This window comes from Pithys albifrons, chromosome 20, assembly GCF_047495875.1.
Source record: "Pithys albifrons albifrons isolate INPA30051 chromosome 20, PitAlb_v1, whole genome shotgun sequence".
In the NCBI taxonomy this organism is placed as follows: domain Eukaryota; kingdom Metazoa; phylum Chordata; class Aves; order Passeriformes; family Thamnophilidae; genus Pithys; species Pithys albifrons.
Genome location: NC_092477.1, coordinates 12333133 through 12353471, shown reverse-complemented (window position 1 = coordinate 12353471; position 20339 = coordinate 12333133). Strand labels below are relative to the sequence as shown.

Here is a 20339-nt window from a genome sequence, read left to right as displayed (position 1 = left end):
TATTTGATGTTTTCTTAACAACAACTTAGAAATAATAGCTTATGACAAGATGTTGTCTGATGACAGCTTAATAAGTAGTGGGCCATCAATAGTTATCATGTTCCCCCATCCTGTGGCAGAAAGGATAAGCAGATTCCCCCTTAGAAGGGCAGTGAAGCTGACACTGCTAGTGGCCTTTTGATTGTGGTGATTGTAGTGATTATATTTGAAGCCTGGCTCAAAACCTGCTTTAATTTTATATAGAAGAGTTGTTGTAATTGCTACTGAAAACTCAAGATGGACAAACCTTAAATGAGGATCCCATCAATTCTGTGAGATGAAGAAAACCCAAAGAAAATAACACATCTTACACCAACATTTCATATTGAGATTTTATTATTTTTATTTCTAAAATGAGTGTAACAAAATATAAAATCATGCTTCAAATAATAAACATTACCAAGCTAGAAACACTGTATTTTATAAATTCCTTGTTCTTTTGTTCACTCATTCCTTCGTTCCCGCCTTCCTTTCTCACTTCTTTTGTTATCTCTCTCTTTTTCCTTCCCTTTCTTTCATGCTCTCTGAGTTCCCCAGCCTAAGGCAGGCACTGCTGCACAAGAGTTTAGTATCATCTGAAGTAAGGACTTCCCTCTGCTCCAACAACTTACGTCTTGCTGTTCTGGATTTCTCCAAGTATCCTTGTTCTTCCAGGCTCATTAGTAACTTGGAGGGACTTGAATGTGGCAGTCTGATTTACATCAGTGATCTCATTCCTTTCAGCTCAGGAGGGTTATCTTTTCTGTGACAAAGGCTAGCACAGATATGAATAACTATTTTCATACTGGGCTTTTTTTTTGTCTGGCTGGAATCACAGATTGTGCCTCCAAATGTGCTTTGCTTTACAGAGCAGCGGCGGTGCAGTCAGCACTGCCATCACAGCAAGGGGAGCAGGGAAGAGGAACTCGGGGCAGTTGCTCCTTTATTGTTGGCAGATGAAATAGTGTCTTCCCCAGCTTCAGAGCAGGAGCCAGCCAGGCAGTGTTTGTGCTGGAAGGCTGTGCCTCTTGGGGAAGCCACAGCCACGGGATCTGTGCTTTATGCAAGGAGTGGCATGCAAAGCACAGAGTAAAGCAAACCCTGACAGGTGACCTACTGTTCTTACCTGCCTAGTGCTAATTGGAAGCTGCTTGGGTGAAAATCTGGAGAATGAAATATGTGTGAGACGTTATGGGGTAGCAAAAATACAGTTCTGTTAACTCTGGTAGCCTGCAGGAAGAGGGGGATAAACACTGCAAACCAATTCCATCCTGTTAGAACCGTGTTTAAAAAGGAGTTGGGGCCAGTGCTGCAGAACCTTGGCTGTCCCTTGGAGACACAGGCAGTTCATGGTGTACAGAAGCATTGCAGTGTTTCACTGTAGCTTTCCTCACCTGCTTCTCTGTGGTTTTCCTCCAGTCCACCTCCTGGCACCTCTGGTAACACACAGAGCAATGGTCATGGTCCAGCCTGATGTGCTTTGGGTGTTTGAGTCCCCCAGTTCTGCAGTTCATACAGAAAGATCTACAGAGCACTTCTGACTTAAACTTAGACTTGAGTCATCTTCAGCACATCAAAGCTGACCTGTGAAGAATTTGGTGCATGGAAGGATTTGACACCTGAATATCAATTATGAGGTACAGAAATAACATGGACTAAGCCAGAGCTCCTTCACAGCTACTCCTGGATTGTTTCCAAGGACATGCAGGAGCACTCATCAGTTGTTACCAGTACTCATATTTATGTTTTTTATGTTGATAATAATCACTTGTTCACAAACCCCTGTCCTTTTCCAGCAGTCTTAGTTGAATATGATGGACATTAATACTTGGAGATATGCAAACTATGTAAGAAAAATGTGCATTGTTAGAAACAGGGATGCATTTCTGCTAAAACAGAGTGTAAGAAACATTTTCAGATCTATTCTAGTAATTGTCTGTAAGAAAAGAACTTGACAAACTATAGAAAAAAAGTAGAGTGTAAATTTTTAAAACTTTGGTTAAAGTACAGTGAAAGGAAGCATCTTCAATTTAAAAACACACTTTCCAAAGGCATTACCATAGACAGTTCTCATTTAACTTTACTTTGGTAGGTAATTGTGTCTTTATGAAGAAAATGTGAAGTTGCCAAGCTGAAAGTAATACTGAAATACTGGTCTCTAAGACCAAAACTGCTGTTCTTGGCTGGAGAGTGCTCTGAGGAAAAGGTAAAGGTAAAGCTTAACACATTTATAGCAGGAAGAATTTCTGAAATGAGAAAAGATTCCATGATAGAGGCAAAGAGATACAGCAGGTGAGAACAAAAGGGATTATGGGGAAGATTCTGGCGGGAGACAACATAAAAATGGTGTCAGCACACACCAAATGTGTAACAACCAACACAGGAGACAACTGTGTTACCACAATACTTGTTTAAGCACTGACTCTGATGCTGAATTGGCTACTTCTCTCTTATGCAAACAATGGAAATAAGTAAAGAGAAAAAACATTCTGACAGAAAAATCACTGCACAGTTAAAGACAAAGAACAGATAGTTCTCCTGGACCTTTGGGTAGTTTCCCCATAAAATTAAATAACCAGTTCTTGTTAATGAGATATTCTGGTGGGGAAGATGTCATCTGTTGGGAGACAGTAGCACAGGGAAATGTTTGCCATATTTAGATCTCCTTTCACTAAAAAATGAAGAGGTCAGTCCAGGTCAATCATCCTGGGCTCTTTTCTTTAGGGGAATGACTCTCCAGCGTGGCTCATTATATTAAAGGATTTCATGGGCCTGAGTTACAGCTATTGGGATAATCACAGGTATCAGGAATAAGAATAGCTATTTCTTATTTCTTTGTGAATGGAAAATGAAAAGGTCATTCAGTGTATGGCACTTCAAACACTTGAAAAGGAAAGTATTTTACTGCTTACTTAGGTTTTTAAAGAAGCCTACAGAGGTGGAAGCAAGGACAGGTAGCCTGAGAGGAACACAGAGAAATTGCCTGCAAAGCCAGGGATGGGGTTAGCAAAGCTGAAGCCCTGATAGGATGAAACCTGGCCAGAGACATCGAGGGCAACCAGAAAAGGTTCTATAGGTAAAGAAGGAAAAGGAAGAGCTGGGAAAATGTGGGTCCTCTCAGGAAGGAGCTGGGGGACCTGGTTATCCAGGATGTGGAGAAATCCGAGGTGGGCAATGGCTTTTCTGCCTCAATCTTCACCAGCAGCAGCAAAGGGACTGGGAGGATGAAGAACCACCTGCTGTGGGAGAAGATCAGGTCTGAGACCATCTGAGGAACCTGAAGGTGCACAAAGCCAGGGGAACTGGTGGAGGTGCGTGCACAGGTCCTGAGGCAGCTGGTGGAGAACGTTGCTAAGCCACCACCCATCACATTTCAGAAGCTCTGGCAATCCAGTGAAGTTCCCACTGATGGGGAGGTGGAATGATCAGTCTCACTGCTGTGCTGGGCAAGATCATGGAGCACAGACTTTTGGGAACTGCTGAGGCACAGGGAAAATAGGGAGGTGCTTGGTGACGGCCAGCGTGGAACTGTGGGCAAAGGCCCAGCTCGATATCCGAGTGAAGACCAGAGAGTGATCCCCCAAAAGCCACGACTCAGAAGCAGCACCCGAGGCTGAGAAAATACAGTAATTTATTGGAGGCTGGGAAAGAATTCTATGCACTGCCATGTTCTTACACTCCTCCTGCAACATCTGCCAGTCTCCAGTTTCGGAGACAGAATGCTTTTGATTTAACTCTTTGATTATGTTCTTATAGATGATTTTTTTTAATCTTATTTATTGGTCAGTTTTATTTCTGTATTTTCCAAAGATCAGTTTTACTCTGTGCAACTACAGATTACTGTTTGTGAACTTGGAGTGGGAAACAAGTCGATGTAGCCCATTTCCATCCATGCAAGTAGGTGCACAGGCTGATTCAAACATCTTGTTTCAGGGCATAAACAGAAGCCTCTGAGGGTAACCAGCTATCCTAACAATGCCTGATGAATCCCAGTTTGGGAGCATTAAGAACAGGCTTTTTCCTAAAGCAACATATGTGAACTCTTCGGGAGGCTGTTTGCAATGACCTGATCCATAACTCATGAGGCTTATTGTTTGATAACAGCAAGATATGAACTTGAGGTTGATGAAATAACTTCTGTTCACATCTAAATAATATCTTTAATAAGCTTTCCATGGGTTTATAAACATTGGTTGAGATTTTCCTAATATTCACCCACTGAGAAATTAGGAAAAACACACATGAACATTATAATCAATATTAGTCAGGTGGCAGGATATTCTCTTTCAAGGCATAACCTTTTAGATGAAGCTTTGCTATTGATCTCTAAAGTCAGCATTTTTCCCCTTGCCATCCCCATTGGCTGAGCTGGAGTAGGGAGAATTTCCCCAGCACATTCAGGTTATAGGATGCTTCAGAGGGGTTGTCAGGGCAGGAGAGGAAACAGTAACTGTGTTCTCATGTACATTTGTTGCCGTGGATGCCTGACATTAAAATCCAGGCTCAGCCCCATTCACCACATGCATCCCAGAGTGCACAGGAACAGACCTCCATTTCCATGGTATTGAACTAAGGCTGTCGGGTCAATCTGGAAGCATCCTGAGGCTTTCACCAAGCTTTTAATTCCTGGATTATTTTCTCCTGCCTGAAGTTTCCCTTCTGCTTCCCTTTTGTTCGCTATTAATGCTCCATCTCTTCTGGGAGGGTGATTCCCAGTTAATCAGCTCATCTATTCTGAGGCGCTGCAGCCCAGGCCGGGCCAGCAGGCCCTGCTGGAACCTGCGCTGTCCTCAGGGGCTGTGCTGTCCCCACCGCCCTGTCACTGCTGGAACCTGTGCTGTCCTCGGGGGCTGTGCTGGCCCTGCTGGAACCTGCCCTGTCCTCGGGGGCTGTGCTGGCCCTGCCACCCTGTCACTTCTGGAACCTGCCCTGTCCTCGGGGCTGTGCTGGCCCTGCTGGAACCTGCGCTGTCCTCGGGGGCTGTGCTGTCCCCACCGCCCTGTCACTGCTGGAACCTGTGCTGTCCTCGGGGGCTGTGCTGGCCCTGCTGGAACCTGCCCTGTCCTCGGGGGCTGTGCTGGCCCCACCGCTCTGTCACTGCTGGAACCTGCCCTGTCCTCGGGGGCTGTGCTGGCCCCACCGCCCTGTCACTGCTGGAACCTGCCCTGTCCTCGGGGCTGTGCTGGCCCTGCTGGAACCTGTGCTGTCCTCGGGGGCTGTGCTGGCCCTGCTGGAACCTGCGCTGTCCTCGGGGGCTGTGCTGGCCCTGCCACCCTGTCCCTGCTGAACCTGCCCTGTCCTCGGGGGCTGTGCTGGCCCTGCTGAACCTGCCCTGTCCTCGGGGGCTGTGCTGGCTATGCAAAACCTGCCCTGTCCTTTGGGGCTGTGCTGGCCCTGCCACCCTGTCCCTGCCACACAATTGCCACCAGCCACGGGGCCACCTGCAGACAGAGGGACCAGCAGCACAACTGCAGAAAGTGGGACCTGGGGAACCTAAGGAGCTGCTTGATTACATAAATACACCAGGTAAAGTGAGGACAAAAACCCCACTCCACAGCTTGGAACACAAATTAGGCAGACAGAGAGAAAAACTTCCTGCACTTGAACAAGAACATCTACATCATGTTTAACATTTTTGTTTTCCAATTGTCTTTTACACAGAAAATACAGTTGTCACAATTTGAATAAATATTTAAATATTCAGTGTCTATTTTGTTGAAATTCTGAATGAATCCTCCTATTTTATTATGGACATTTGGAGAGTACAAGCCTTGTTCTGTGTCCTGAATTCTGGACTTTATCTGACTTTGCTTGCTTCATATGTACAAAACAGAGTGCACCATACAAATTCCATATTGAGAGCCTGTTTTATCCTTTAACTAGAAGAAATTCTGGACATTCATCCTCTCATCACCTTTCTGGTTTCCTCTGACTTTGCACTACCAGATTTACAAGCTCACACCTGTTTTATTAGGCAGTCTTTTAAACCAGAGTTTCCACAGGGTGATTTTGCACTGTTCGTGTTGCCAGACCCATTAGTGCCTCTCCTGCAGCAAGGACAGAACCTTACAATTTCCATACACATTCCCATTTATTTTTATTAATTAATCTCCTCTTTATTAACTGCGAGCTTGAGGTAGGTTATCTCTTCTTGAAATATACAATCACATTGTTTTTCAGCCTGATTATCACATGCTTATCACACAACCTGTGTGCCTGTAACATTTCCTGCTCAGAAGTTCAGGCACGAGATTCAGGATGAGAAACTGCTGATGAACTGATACCAACATGGGGTTGCCATTATCCTTCTTCCCCAGGGGTAGGAAAACTCTCTCATTACAAATCAGTCACCTACCAAATAGATATTTCTGAGAGATATATTTAAATGAAGTTACCAAACACAAACTTTGCAGCCATTTTCCCTGCCATTGTTAGTTACCAGCCCCTATCAGTTCATCCACCACCTCAGCTACCCAGTCCTGTTCTCAAAATCCAATTTTTATACCCTGTTTGCCCCATGCTGGGGTGAATGCACAATTCTTAACCATTCATTTACTCTGTGAGAGGATCTAAATTGCTCATTTGAGTCAGCCAGCACTTTATTCCTTAGCATGTCTAAAAACTACCAGACATAAACCACTCTACTACCCTTGCATAGCACACCATCCCCATTAAACAGTCACTGGATCTGTTCATATTAATAAATCTACTGAATCTTTAAAATGCACACGAAACAGAAGAGAGCAAAACTGAGAGTCTGTAGCTCCACCTCTTAAATTTAATATCAAACCCTGTTCCAGAAAGGGTGATGAAATTTAAGAAACTGTGAGCCACTCCCAAAATGTTGGGGTTTTTCCACATTGTGTCAGCATTGTAGTTACCAACTTCCTTATTTTTTCCTCATTACCGATCATGACATTTTTTTGCTTTTGTAACCAATTTTAACAATATTTCTATAAACTTACCTCCATTTGACCATTATATGTATAATCTTTACTGCACTGATTTGTACAGTTGGAATATCCATGGTCTGAGCACAGCAATTTTGGTTACAAAGGTTCCTTGCATGGTCATGGGTATTTCTGTATGACAGGGCACACCTGGGCACAGGTACATCCCACCCACTGCTCCAGGCAGGACTGAGCACTGAGCTCTGACCTTCCAGTGGCTCCTGTGGCACAGGCTGTGGGTGGAAGCTGTGGTGGAAACACCTCGCCCCAAGTACTCAAATTAGTGCTAGAAACACTCCTCCTCCTCTACCCAAACATCTCTCTGCCTTACTGTAACTGTGAACAAATCCTCCAGGACTTTCTGCATAAATGTTTAACATGTTTTATATTTACTGCTTGAATGAGGGTGGCATGATTTCTCCTACCCAGCCTCTCTGGGGAGCAATGGGATATTGAATTTTCTCAAATGGGATATACTCTCTCTCATCTTTCTGTCTGACCAGATTCCTCAGCTGAGCACTTGGCATCCACAATGCCTTGCAGTTTAGAGGCCTTCCTAAGCCAAATTTCCAAGTCTTTCCTTCCTCATTGCAGATCATCCCCAACTTTAAATGGTTAGGAATGTCTAAATTATGTTAGAAATGCTCCAAGCTTTCCCCCAAAACTCCCTGTAAAACATGTTTAATAAAACTGTTGGGTACCTGTTTGTTCTTGTTTTCCAACTCCAACACAACACCTTTCTTCTGCAGCTTTTGAGTCAACATAAGCTGTTTTCAGCAGACTGCATCCCATCTCTCCTGCACTTTTGGAGAAGTCTCCAGTGCCCTTTATGACTTTGGGCTTGTGATCCTTTCTAGGTCTTTCTTGGTCTCTGCATCCTGATGAGCACAATGTGGTGTCACAGCCCTGCGAGGGCACAGCTCAATGGGCACAGTTCACAACTCCTGTCCCTGCAGTGCATGGGCACAGCTCCTGTCCCTGAGTCCATGGGCACAGCTCCTGTCCCTGAGTCCATGGGCACAGCTCCTGTCCCTGCAGTGCATGGGCACAGCTCCTGTCCCTGAGTCCATGGGCACAGCTCACAGCTCCTGTCCCTGCAGTGCATGGGCACAGCTCCTGTCCCTGAGTCCATGGGCACAGCTCCTGTCCCTGCAGTGCATGGGCACAGCTCCTGTCCCCTCAGTCCATGGGCACAGCTCGCAGCTCCTGTCCCTGCAGTCCATATGGGCACAGTTCACAGCTCCTGTCCCTGAGTCCATGGGCACAGCTCACAGCTCCTGTCCCTGCAGTCCATATGGGCACAGTTCACAGCTCCTCTCTCAGGAGCACAGCCCGCTCGCGGTGTCAGGGGACAGACTCAGTGCGGTCAGGCCCTGTCGGCGGGTTCCTGACGATTCGGTGCCACGGACGGACAGGGCGGCGAGTCCTGCCCAGCCCCAGCTCGGCGCTGCTGCTCCGCGTCGGTCCGGGCCGCCCTTCAGCCCGGAGGAGCCCCGGGGCAGTGGGGGCAGTCCTGTGCGAACCTTCCCGAGGACAGCGGGGCCGTCCCGTCCGAACCTCCCCGGGGGCAGCGGGGTCGTCCCAGCTAAACCTCCTCGAAGGGAGCGGGGCCGTCCCGGTTACGACTCCCTGAGGGGAGCGGGTCCGTTCCCGCCCAAACCCCCCTGAGGGGAGCGGGGTCGTTCCCGCCCAAACCCCCCTGAGGGGAGCGGGTCCGTTCCCGCCCAAACCCCCCTGAGGGGAGCGGGGTCGTTCCCGCCCAAACCCCCCTGAGGGGAGCGGGGTCGTTCCCGCCCAAACCCCCCTGAGGGGAGCGGGGCCGTTCCCACCCAAAGCTCCCCGAGGGCAGGGGCTCCCAGCGCCGCTGCAGACCCGGGCACGGCATCGCTGGTTGGGCCAGGCTGGAGGCACCGCGGGGCCACCGCGGCGCACAGGGCTGTGTGCGGACGGTGCTGGGACATCCCCGGCGGGGGACACTCCACAGGTTTCCCGGGCAGCTCTGTCCCCGGGCAGCTCTGTCCCGCACCGCGGCTTTGTCCATGGCCAGCTCTGTCCCACACAGCAGCTCTGTCTCGCTCAGTCCCGCACCGCAGCTCTTTCCTGCTCTGTCCCGCACAGCAGTTCTGTCCCTGTCCCGCTCTGTCCCCAGCCAGCTCCATCCTCGGCCAGCCCTGTCCCTGTCCCTGTCCCGCTCAGTCCCGCACCGCAGCTCCGTCCCTGTCCCCTGTCCCTGTCCCGCTCAGTCCCGCACCGCAGCTCTGTCCCTGTCCCTGTCCCTGTCCCGCTCAGTCCCGCACCGCAGCTCCGTCCCTGTCCCTGTCCCGCTCTGTCCCGCACCGCAGCTCCGTCCCTGTCCCTGTCCCTGTCCCGCTCTGTCCCGCACCGCCGTTCCGCCCCGCCCCGGCCGGGCCGTGCCGTGCCCGCACTACATCTCCCGGCAGTCCCCGCGCAGTGAAGTCGCGGCGCGCGGCGCGGGCCGGGCAGGAGCGAGGGGCGATCGGCGGACACAGCCCTGCGGCCCTGCGGCCCCGCCGAGCCCGCCCGGCCCGGCCTATGCGGCCCCCCGGAGACCATGGGCTCCCGCATCAAGTGAGTGCCCCCGGCCCGCTCCGGCCGCGCTGCGGGCGCTCGGCACCGCCAGCCGGGCACTGACTCCGCCGCACGCCCCACGCGAGGCCGCGCGGGCGGGACCCGCCGAGCCTGCGGGCCCGGGCAGGGCAGGGGAGCGGGACGGGAGAGGGGACAGGGAAGGGGGCGGGAGAGGGGACAGGGAAGGGGATAGCGAAGGGGCAGTGGGGAGGGGATAGCGAAGGGACAGAGCGCACCCGCAGCACGGGCCGCCACACCCGGCCCCGCGGGACCCCTGCCCCACACCTGCCCCTGCCCCGCACACTGCCCCTGCCCCACACCTGCCCCTGCCCCACACCTGCCCCTGCCCCGCACCTGGCCCTGCCCCGCACCTGGCCCTGCTCCACACTCGGCCCCTGCCCCACACTCGGCCCCTGCCCCACACTCGGCCCCTGCCCCACACTCGGCCCTTGCCCCATACCTGCCCCTGCCCCACACCTGCCCCTGCCCCATACCTGCCCCTGCTCCACACACTGCCCCTGCCCCGCACCTGGCCCTGCCCCACACCTGGCCGTGCCCCACACCTGGCCGTGCCCCACACTCGGCCCTTGCCCCACACTCGGCCCTTGCCCCACACTCGGCCCTTGCCCCACACTCGGCCCCTGCTCCACACTCGGCCCCTGCTCCACACTCGGCCCCTGCCCCACACCGGCGGGGGGTCAGCTCGGTGCTGCGGGGGAGCATCGCCGGGGCCAGCACCGGCCACCACTGCTCCGGAGAGAGCTGAGCGCTCCCGGGCCAGGCTGGAGGTGCTGGCGGAGCACCACGGGCTGGGTGGGACACCTGCAGGGGCCTGAGCAAAGGGCTGTGGGGGAAGGAGAGCAGTGATGGGTGTGTTGGGCCTGCAGATCCACATGCTCAATGTTTTTGTAATTTTCCTAGAACTGGTGGTTGATTTATAGGTAAGCCCTGCTGGTGTGTTTGGTATTGTCATGTTGAAGGTCTCGGTTCATTCATGTGCCATTCCAGGGGAATTCAGTTCCTCCAAGGGAGGCAGAGGTGTGATGGAGCTCTGGCCAAGCAGGGAGTGCTGACATCTGTGCCTGAAGGGGTGGCAGAGCACAGAGCCAGTTAGAGTCTGGTTCATTCAGCAGTTCCAGCAGGTGCTGTTTCAGCAATTGTTTCTCCTTCTTGAACACAGTGATCTTCAACATTACACCAAGCTTTAACTTTCCACTTGTTTAACTTGAATGCAAGACTAGAGGGGACATAGTTTGTGTGATGACACATCTTCATGTTCCCAGGCCTACAGGCTGGATAAACATAACTGTGTGTTGGTTCAGCCAGGTGCTGTAGGAAAATGTCAGTGGGTAATGAGTGTTTGTAGTGACAGCACTGAGGCAGTTGGTTGGTTCCACAAAGCCTTCTTTCCTTCCCTCCTTCCTTGGGCATTTTCTGCACTTTTTTGGCATATGTGTTGTCAACTGTTGCTACAAAGAAATCAAAGCCTAAGAAACAAGTTAAACCCTTGCAGTCAAATACAGGTAGAATCTAAAACTGTTGGTATTTTGGCAGCAGAGCAGGCTGTGTCCCTAAACTGCACCTTCAGATCTTGCACTGGGCACCTTTGCTGGAATCACTTCAGGTTTAGGATTAAAAATGACTTCTTATTATGACCTTATCTTAAATGCATTCAAAGGTTGATGCTTACTTTAAAAGCAGGGGGTTTGTGTGCATACTGAATCCATAGGCTGTGTTGAACATCTTTGGGTTTGTGATTGCTAATTGGACTTCAGTGGCTTTGAGCAGACTTTGCTGAATGAGAATGTCATCAGGCAGGGGAGATGCTCCAAACAGAAATGGGTGTCAGGGAGGAGATGCAGCTGTTAGAAATATTTACTGCAGCCAGTGGACTTTAGGACTTTTTCTGTGCAAAGCTTGTCTTTTGAGATTGCAGATAAACCCCATGTCTTTCCCAGTCACCAGGAAAACAGAGGTGATAGCCCCAGGTAAACATTGTTTTTCATTCTTCTTGGACTTTGTGAGGAAGCATTTTGTCCACTGAGTGAACTTTGCCTTAAGCTACACTTAACAAATTGCTTTTTTCCATTTTGGACAGAACACTGTGGCCAACTAGAGTAAGGACAAAATTTCAAACCAATCTTGAAATATATTAAGAATGAGAGAGCCAGTGTGAGTAAGAGGCTTTTTTGTTCTGCTTTTCTGAGCTGGATGTGTAATCCAGTGAGGATTTTGAAGTTGGTAAGGAGCTCCCTTATTGGGGCAGGTTGGGAGTGTCAACGAGAAACTCTTTGATAATTGGGTGTTGCTGAGGAACGGCTCCCTCAGGGGTGTCACCAACACATGCTGGAGCCCCAGTAAAAAACCAGTAGTCAGCTCTCTTGCTTCTTGCAGTAGACTGATAACTGTGAGGGTTATTAAACTCCTTGGCACAGGATCCCTTGCACACTGTGATAGACTGTGCACGAAACCTGGGCACGTCTGTCAGTGGGATTGCTGAAGGGTGTGTAATAACGAGTCAGCTGAGTGAGAGATTGCTTAGAGAACAGTATCAGTGACTGCATCAGACTGAAGGGAAGGAAATCAAGGAGTTGCCAGCAGTCCTGTGAGCTTTTGGCTCGTGCACAGCTGCAGGCGAGACACAGGGTGGGTGTTGGTTACGGGGCAGGTAACCCGTCTGTGTCACCGAACGTGCCGGCGCCGTGCCAGCCAGGTGAGGGAGGGGACAGGGCACAGCTCAGCAGCCTCATTAACCTGCTGCTGTCACTGCCCCAGAGCCTTTGTGCTCCACCCTGCAAGGCAGAAAGGAGCCTTTATTTATTTATTTACTTTCAATCCTGTGTCAGGCACAATCTGTGTAGCAGAATCGCGTTGCACTGTGACAGCACTTGGCGTGTTCCTTCCCAGAGCTGCTTGTATTTCACTGATGGCACAAGAGATACCCAATATACACCTGGGAAAGCTTTCAGGTACTTAACATGAAGTTTGCTGTGTGCTAAGATGGAGTATTATCTACCAAGGGAATATCAGGCAGAAAACGTTAAATATATGGAAATTAATCAAGGCTTCACTTGCTATTTCTGAATTGAATTAGCCATTACAGATTTCTGCTCATAATTTTATTTCTGCAAGAGTTGAGCAACTAAATCTTGTTACAAGACAACTAATTATCAGGCAGTGTCAGGCTCCTCTCTTATGCCTCAGTTTTTAAGTAGAATGATAGTTTCTGTCATGAGTTCTCCTGACAGAATTGAAATAGGCTGTAGATGTGTAAGATCTGTACTTCCATCCATACAGCTCCAACTTGGTTTAATTTTATTCTGCATGAATCTCTTACAGCTTGGTAAAAACAAATTTTTCACAGTTCAAGGTGCATAAAATACTTTATTTGAAGTATTATATTACTTCAATGTAAAATTGAATTTTCTGTTAGTTGCTTTGATACTGAAGTTGTTTCTCCATCAGAGATTTGAAGCAATTCATACAACTAACACTTATCACAAAAGCATAATTTCTCATACAGCTCCCTCCTAAATTTCTATTGGCAAAGAATATTTCCTTCAGAAATTACCCAGTCCACAAACAAATGAGGTACTGTGTATTTTTGTACATATGTGTGCTGTGTTTGGGGTTTTTCATTCCATCTGTGTGTTCACTTGGTGAGTGACTGTGGGTCTGTAGGTGCTTTTGGGGAGGAAGGAAACGTGGGGTGTGTGTTCAAGGCTCCAGTGCTGGGGAGGCTTTGGGGGGCTGAGGTTTGTGTGATGCACACACAGGTGGCACTGGGGGTCTGCAGGGCAGTTTAATGGCCATAAAAATGGACTGCAGAATATCCATATTGTGGCCACGTTTATGCTGGATTTGCAAACTGTATGAAGTCTCAGAGTGACTTGTTTCCTTAATTCCACTGAAAAGTTATAAAGTCCCCACAACCCAACAATGACTCCATTCTCATGCAGAGGTGTTGGTTGTTGAATGCAGCCTTTAATACAGAGTTTGCCACTTGGCAAAGCTACTTCAATTTCACTGTTCATGGAAATAAATGGACATTTGTCATGGAAAATTAAAATACAAAATGTGATGTCTTTTTGTCTGCAGGTTTTGGTGTGTAGTCTGTGCTGCTGCCAGCTGTGTCACACAGAGCCTTCACTGAGGCACGTGAACTCAGACCCCAGCATGATGCTGAAAGGGTGTTTGTTAGTTGAACCATTAGCTGGAAAAATATTACAAAATTCATAAACTTTTAATTAAGGAAACAGGGTGCTAAAAATAAAGACCTAAACAAGGAGGGTGTGATAAGGCTCCACAGCAGCATGTGTGAAAGGGAAAATCCTGCTCTGGTGCTGCTGTGTGGCTGTCACTCCATCCTCATCCCTGCCATGGTTGGTGGAATGTGGCTCAGCCCCAGTGCTGGGAGCAGATTTTGTGCAGCAGCTCGAGCAGCACAGCCAGAATTGTGCAAGTTTGGTTTATATTGCCCAATAACAGCTGACTTTGGATTTCTCATAACTTACCAATGTAGTTTTCTGAAAAAAACCAGCTACTCCAGACAAATCAGTTGGGAACTGGTGGCAAATTAAATTACCATTAATTGAATTGTGAACCATTGTTGCTCCTGAGAGGTGCTCTGTAAAACTGAGGAGTGTGATCCTGTGCTACTGAAAGCAAAGGGAGCTCTGCTGTTGGCTTAAATAGGTGTGGGGTTTGGCTTAGAGCCACTTCAGCTGGACTGAGTGGGCCTGTGGCACAGTTAGAAATGCTTTCTTTAGTCCCTTTTGCTGTTAAAGGAGGATTAAAAATAATAGAAATTCTCTGAAGAGTAAGCTGAACTCCTTGGCTTGTTTATCTGTTTGGTTTCAGGTGTTGGGTAAGATGAGTTCCATTTTTTAGGTTATCATTCAGTTAGGAATTCTGGCATATGTATTTATGGGTCTTGTCATTATTTTCATCCTTAGCTGTCAGGGAGTTACAAAATTCACAAGTTAATTATACCACAGCAGTTTTCTAATGTTAGATAGTTTGCATTAACACATAGGAGACAACATTATCACTATGCAAGCAGCCATAAATGTGGAGCAGTAATTATGCAGTTTTGATTCTTGACTTTAACCAGAAAGTCTAAGAATAAAGTGTCACATGTTCAGACCTGCAAAATCCTTATTTCAGTAACTAAACAATTACAGTGCAATGTGTGATTCTTTTTAATACCATAAAAATTCTGGAATAGCTAAAACTGTTAGTCAGGAACTAACTCAAAATATTCTTTCTTACATAATCACCTGCTGCCTTTGCATGCTCATCACATCGTGAAATGCAGTGCCAGAGCATCACAGAGTTACATTAGTAAGGACTGAAAATATACACTAAATGTTTTGTTTGTTTGTTTGTTTTGAAGGAATATCATTCACTTTCTACTTTTAGTACTGGTGTATTTATAAGCCTTGAGCAGAGTAAGTCTCTTTCCTCAAGCTTTGTTTATGTTTTGGAGCTCAGTTTTGTTTTGCTTTTGTCTATTGCACCCATTTCTTTGCATCTGGCAAATTTCTGGATTTAAGAGTGGAGTCTCAGGAGGCCAAACCTTGTGCATTTGTGATATTCCCAGCATGGCCTTTTTTTGGCAGAGAGAGAGAAATATTTTGACAGATATTAAAAAGGGGGAAATGTCTTCATCCTAAATGCAGCCTCTTAAGTTCCTCAGTAGTGTGTGCATGAAATGACTTTGCCTCCCCTTGACTGCAGCTTCTTTATTTTTCCTTTCCTGGGCAAATCAGTGTCGAGAAGTTGAACTCCAGGGTCACAGGAATGAAAATGTGAATCTGAGTTGTTTGTTCCCTCTTGGACAATGTGCCTGTTTTCAGCTTGGTCCAAAGAGGATTCAGGACTTTCTTTTTTTGTGAAAAAAATCCCTGTATGTAGCACAAAGGTGATTTACTTTGTCATTTGAAACCAAAGATGAGGTGAAGTGCACATGTAATAAAAATTACTGGTGTGGGCAAGAACTGAACAAACCTGTCAGTGTGAGCAGAATTCTGAAAGTGCTACCAGAGGGGTGGGTTTGTTTTCTGGCAGGTTCTGAGGGATGGGGGATATTTGCTGTCTAGAAATGCAGACTGGTCACAGCAGGGGGATTGATTTTAGGTGCTGTGTGCTTCCTTCCTGATTTCTGTTGTGTTTTGCTCCCTTTTCTCCCAGCAGTGTGTTGGACACCCTGCTCACACTGCCCTGAGCAGCAGGGAGGTCTGGCAGAGCCAGCCAGGCTGCAGAGCAGGCACTGGAGCTTCTGGAGTTCTCCTTGTTCCACGAACACTTTCTGACTGTGAAGTTGCAAGTGCACCCAAACCAAACACTCAGTGTTCTTTTGCTTTTCTCTCCTTTCAGACAAAACCCAGAAACTACCTTTGAGGTGTATGCAGAAGTGACCCACTCAGGAATCAGTTGCATTGGGAAAGGTACTGTTGTTTTGCTCTGTAATTCTACCTATTTATTGGCTGAAACTGTTCTTAAGGGCCATGTGTTGGGAGGAAATGAATTATATTGAATATTATGCTGTGTTAGCTTTTAGAGATACCCCAATCACTGGTTCTGTGGAATCTTTTACAGTTAGGGCTGCTAATGAGAAATTCTTGCCTCTGTCCCTGATTGTGGGCAGTTTTCAGATTTCTCTGACTGTTTTGCCTTTTTTTTGTGTTTTAAAATAGAAATAACTTTCTTCAATAGGCCAAAAAAGTGCATTTTTTGGTTGGTATTTGCTGCTCATGTAAGAAAGGGGTAATTAAAACAAAAGCAATACTCTTAACACATCTTGTGTGGAATTTATTTTTACTTCTTCTTTCTTACTTGACTACAGAAGTACTTTTATCTGCTCCCAGAATTCTCCCTTTGATCAAATTACTTTATCTGGAAATAAGGCATGGACACCACTTATGACTTGGTTAACTGTTTCTACCACACATTGTTATCCAGCCCTAATTATACAAGTACTTCTCTATAATACTATTTCTGACCAGTGTTCCTGTGCTTGTGCCAGAGAAGTCCCAAAACTGCTGAAACAACCATGTAAGTGCATTTGTGAATTTTGGATTGCACTTTGTGTAACTTGAGGAACTCAGTCAAATAAGCAGGAAAAGCAAAGGCTTTTCACAATCCCAGAATTTAGTTCAAGATACTGTTGTGTGAGTTCAGTCTCTGGAATGTTACAAAAAGGGGAGATGTCAACATTAAATGATGATTAGTCTGCATAAACCGAAGTAATATTCATTTTGTCCTTTGTGAAATGATTGTGTGTGTGTTGTAGGTATGGTCTAATGAGCCAACAGAGTATTTTATTGACTGGGGAGCTCCTTTTCCCTCTGTGTTTGTTTGTTCCAGTCTGTAAAAGTCAAGTGGCTGCAGCCCTGCCCTGTGCTGGCAGAGCCCCCTCAGGAGCTGTGGCTGGAACAGCCTTGGCTTGTCCCACTGCTCTGTGCCATCCCAACTGTTTGATGGAACTGCAGGAGCCCTTTTAATAACTGCTCTTTGTTTCTGCACATCTGACCTGGATTCCAGTGCCAGAAAATCTGAACAAATTTGACCATAAACATTACATTGTACAGTACCAGTGTCTGGGTATAATCTTCTCTTTGAAGTTTGTTTGCATCCCCCTGGAGGGATTAATTCCCTGCTGTGGGAAGGTGGGTTAAAAAGCACGGAAACTACTTTACAGGTTTTTAATTGGAGAATTTAGTATACATTTTGTTCTATAAACCATCTGATTCTGTGGGAGTTTCACTTACTTGTGTTTTTAGGTTTATTGTATGTACTTGTAGGTGCAAAATCTTCGGAAATTCTTTTTAGGGAGTAAAAAAAGTTTTAATAATTGTTTTTACAACCCATATATTCTGAAGTAATCAATTCTCTCTGGGTAATCTTTTAAAAGATTTTTCCCAACTGATTTTTTTTATATTTAAGAGGTGCCCTTTATTCTCAGAAGCCTCAGAGTTGCATATCCCCAAATATTTTGTGAGTTTGCTTCAAATGAAGACTGTTTGGTTCTTGCAGTGTCAGCTGTATTTGACAGCTGTGCCTTGTCCCAGGCAAATCACCATTCCAGACACACACACCTGGACACCTCCACGGAGCTTCCTTCAACTTCCTGGATGGCTGTTTTTGCCAGAAAATCAAGAGTATAGCTCAATTTCTATTTTTTTTCAGCCAGGGGGTGTGTGTTACATGGCAAGGAGCATCTACTGTTAAGAAAAGCAAAATGTGTAACAGGTGTATAAGGAGCAAATTACCAGGCAAGTTTGAAAAACTATTTCTCAGCATTTAATCAATCCCCAAATTAACTAAGACAACTGTTTTTGGAGTACATGTCTAGTGTAATAGTGCTGTTGATACTTAAAATGCTCTTCATTCTGTTATCAGTCTCCTGGCCTGTCTGGAGGAGACTGAGCCATTCCAAAGCTGTAGCTGTCCTAGTGGGGGGGATTCTCTCCCTGTGGGATGGCACAACTTCCTCTGTTTTGTTATTCCAAAGTTTGTGGAGCTGTCATGGAGCAACCCCAGCTGGCAGCTCAGCCCCACAGCTCAGCCCCACACAGCAACCCCAGCTGGCAGCTCAGCCCCACAGCTCAGCCCCACAGCTCAGCCCCACAGCTCAGCCCCACAGCTCAGCCCCACACAGCAACCCCAGCTGGCAGCTCAGCCCCACAGCTCAGCCCCACAGCTCAGCCCCACACAGCAACCCCAGCTGGCAGCCCAGCCCCACAGCCCAGCCCCACAGCTCAGCCCCACAGCTCAGCCCCACACAGCAACCCCAGCTGGCAGCCCAGCCCCACAGCTCAGCCCCACAGCTCAGCCCCACAGCTCAGCCCCATAGAGCTCAGTCCCACACAGCAACCCCAGCTGGCAGCTCAGCCCCACAGCTCAGCCCCACAGCTCAGCCTCACACAGCTCAGCCCCACACAGCAACCCCAGCTGGCAGCTCAGCCCCACACAGCAACCCCAGCTGGCAGCTCAGCCCCACACAGCCCCCACTGTCCCAGCCCGGGTGGGATGGAGAGAGAACTGGAACAGGGACAGTGAGGAGGCAGCAGAGGGTGTTTGCCATGTGGCTGTGAAATATCAGCTGCAATGTAGGGCTTTAATGCACTGCACACTTCACTTGCATCTTGCTGAAATGGGAGATGCTGACTTGTGTTCTCAACCACAACAGAAGATTGTATGTTCAGGTCACTTCAGTGGAATTTAGATGGAATTGTTAACAGTCTTGCATTAGATGTTACTTGATTGATAACTTCTGAAATTGATGGAAACAGCACTTTCCATCTGCTGTCAGATAGCATCATGTGGGTTGGAGGAAACCTCTAAGGTTGTCATGACCAAACATAAACTCAGCACTGCCCAGCTCAGCCCCAGGCCATGTCCTGAGTGCTGTGTCTGCTGAGTTTGGGCACCCCAGGCCCGGGGCCTGCACTGCTGGGCAGCTGTGCCAGGGCAGGTTCTCTCTTAGTCAGCAGGACACTTGACTGCAGAAGGAAAAACCCGTTCTGGGCTCCAAGAAAGATGTCAGGCAAGTGGAACACGTGCAGTGGAGTGCTGTGAGGATGGTGAGTGAGCTGGAGCCCTTCACTCTGTAGGGATGTGCTGCTCTAGAGCTGGGGCCTTCCCACCCAAAGGGAGGGCAGCAAAGTGGAATAGCAGGAGCAGAGTCTGCGCTTTCACAGCTGATCCAGTGAGAGATCCACCCTGTGTGTGTCAGGTGTGAGTATGTCAGGGCTGGGAACTGCGAGGCTGGTGCTTCTCACCAACTCCCACACACTGATTTCAGAAAAACTAAAAACAGTCGTGGGTTTATATTATAAATGAAATATTTTAGAGGAAATATGGACCCAAAGTAAAAGTCATAAGCTTTGATGGTAAGTCTGTGTCTTTAGTGCATGGTCTTCTCTCATTCTTTGGAATTGTTATGGGCTGTGGATGAGAGCAAAACAGAAGCTTTGTGTGAAGTGCTGCTCTGGTCCTGGATTTCTTTTCATATTTTTAATCTTTATATAAAAGAAGGAAAAAAAAGCATTTTGTGAGATTGTGATTTGTTTATTTGTCATGGCTTCTCATAATAGTGAAACTTCACAGGAATTGAGGTAGTAACTTACAAAGAGCTTATATTATTTCTTTTACAAATGATAACGGCCTAAAGCACTTCAGCACTTCTGGAAATCCAGTTGTAGCCTTTTGACACAGTGTAGGCAAGTAAAGTACATTGCAACTGTTTCCTATTTTATTAACTCAGATAGAAGATTGTTTTGGGTTTTTTCCTAGATGCAGAAGTACAATCCACTAGTGGTTTTAGTTTAAATACCTTTATAAAGAAAGTGACAGCTTACTACTTGTGAAATTTTTCTTTTAACTTTCAAAGCACTTCGTGATCTTAAAACTGCTGCAGATCATTCATCAGAAATAGGATGTGACAAATTTAAGGCTCTTGCTGGACCTCAGCCAAAGATTCTCTCTTGTTAGATGGGGCTGTGAGGAGAATTGTAGTCTGACTGTCAGACTGTTCCTGTAGCAAAAGGGAATTTGTTAGTCTAAGGTAAGCGATCAAAATAGTCTGTGAAGTGCGAGCGTTTGAAAGTGAAGGCTGGCAGGAGCGGGACAGCCCCTGCACCCCCGGCTGGGGGGACGAGCCCGGCTTTTGTGTGGGGTTTTGTGTTCTTGCCAAAGCAGACATTATAAAAGTATGTCAAATCTGTAGCTTTACCATGTAGTGTGCCAAAAGGCCTTTCTCTCCAAGGACCTCATCTT

General features: G+C 47.5%; 1 protein-coding gene across 5 annotated transcripts in view; it reads left to right on the top strand.

Moving 5' to 3' along the window:
- The first annotated feature begins 9437 nt into the window (after nt 1-9437).
- DENND1A (DENN domain containing 1A) overlaps nt 9438-20339 on the top strand; it is a 150824-nt gene continuing 139922 nt past the window's right edge. For all 5 annotated transcript variants that reach the window (XM_071574310.1, XM_071574314.1, XM_071574311.1 and 2 more), the window contains exons 1-2: nt 9438-9557; nt 15936-16006. In XM_071574310.1, coding sequence (XP_071430411.1) covers nt 9541-9557; nt 15936-16006 — 88 coding nt within the window. In that variant the 5' untranslated portion in view covers nt 9438-9540. The remainder of the gene's footprint in view (nt 9558-15935; nt 16007-20339) is intronic.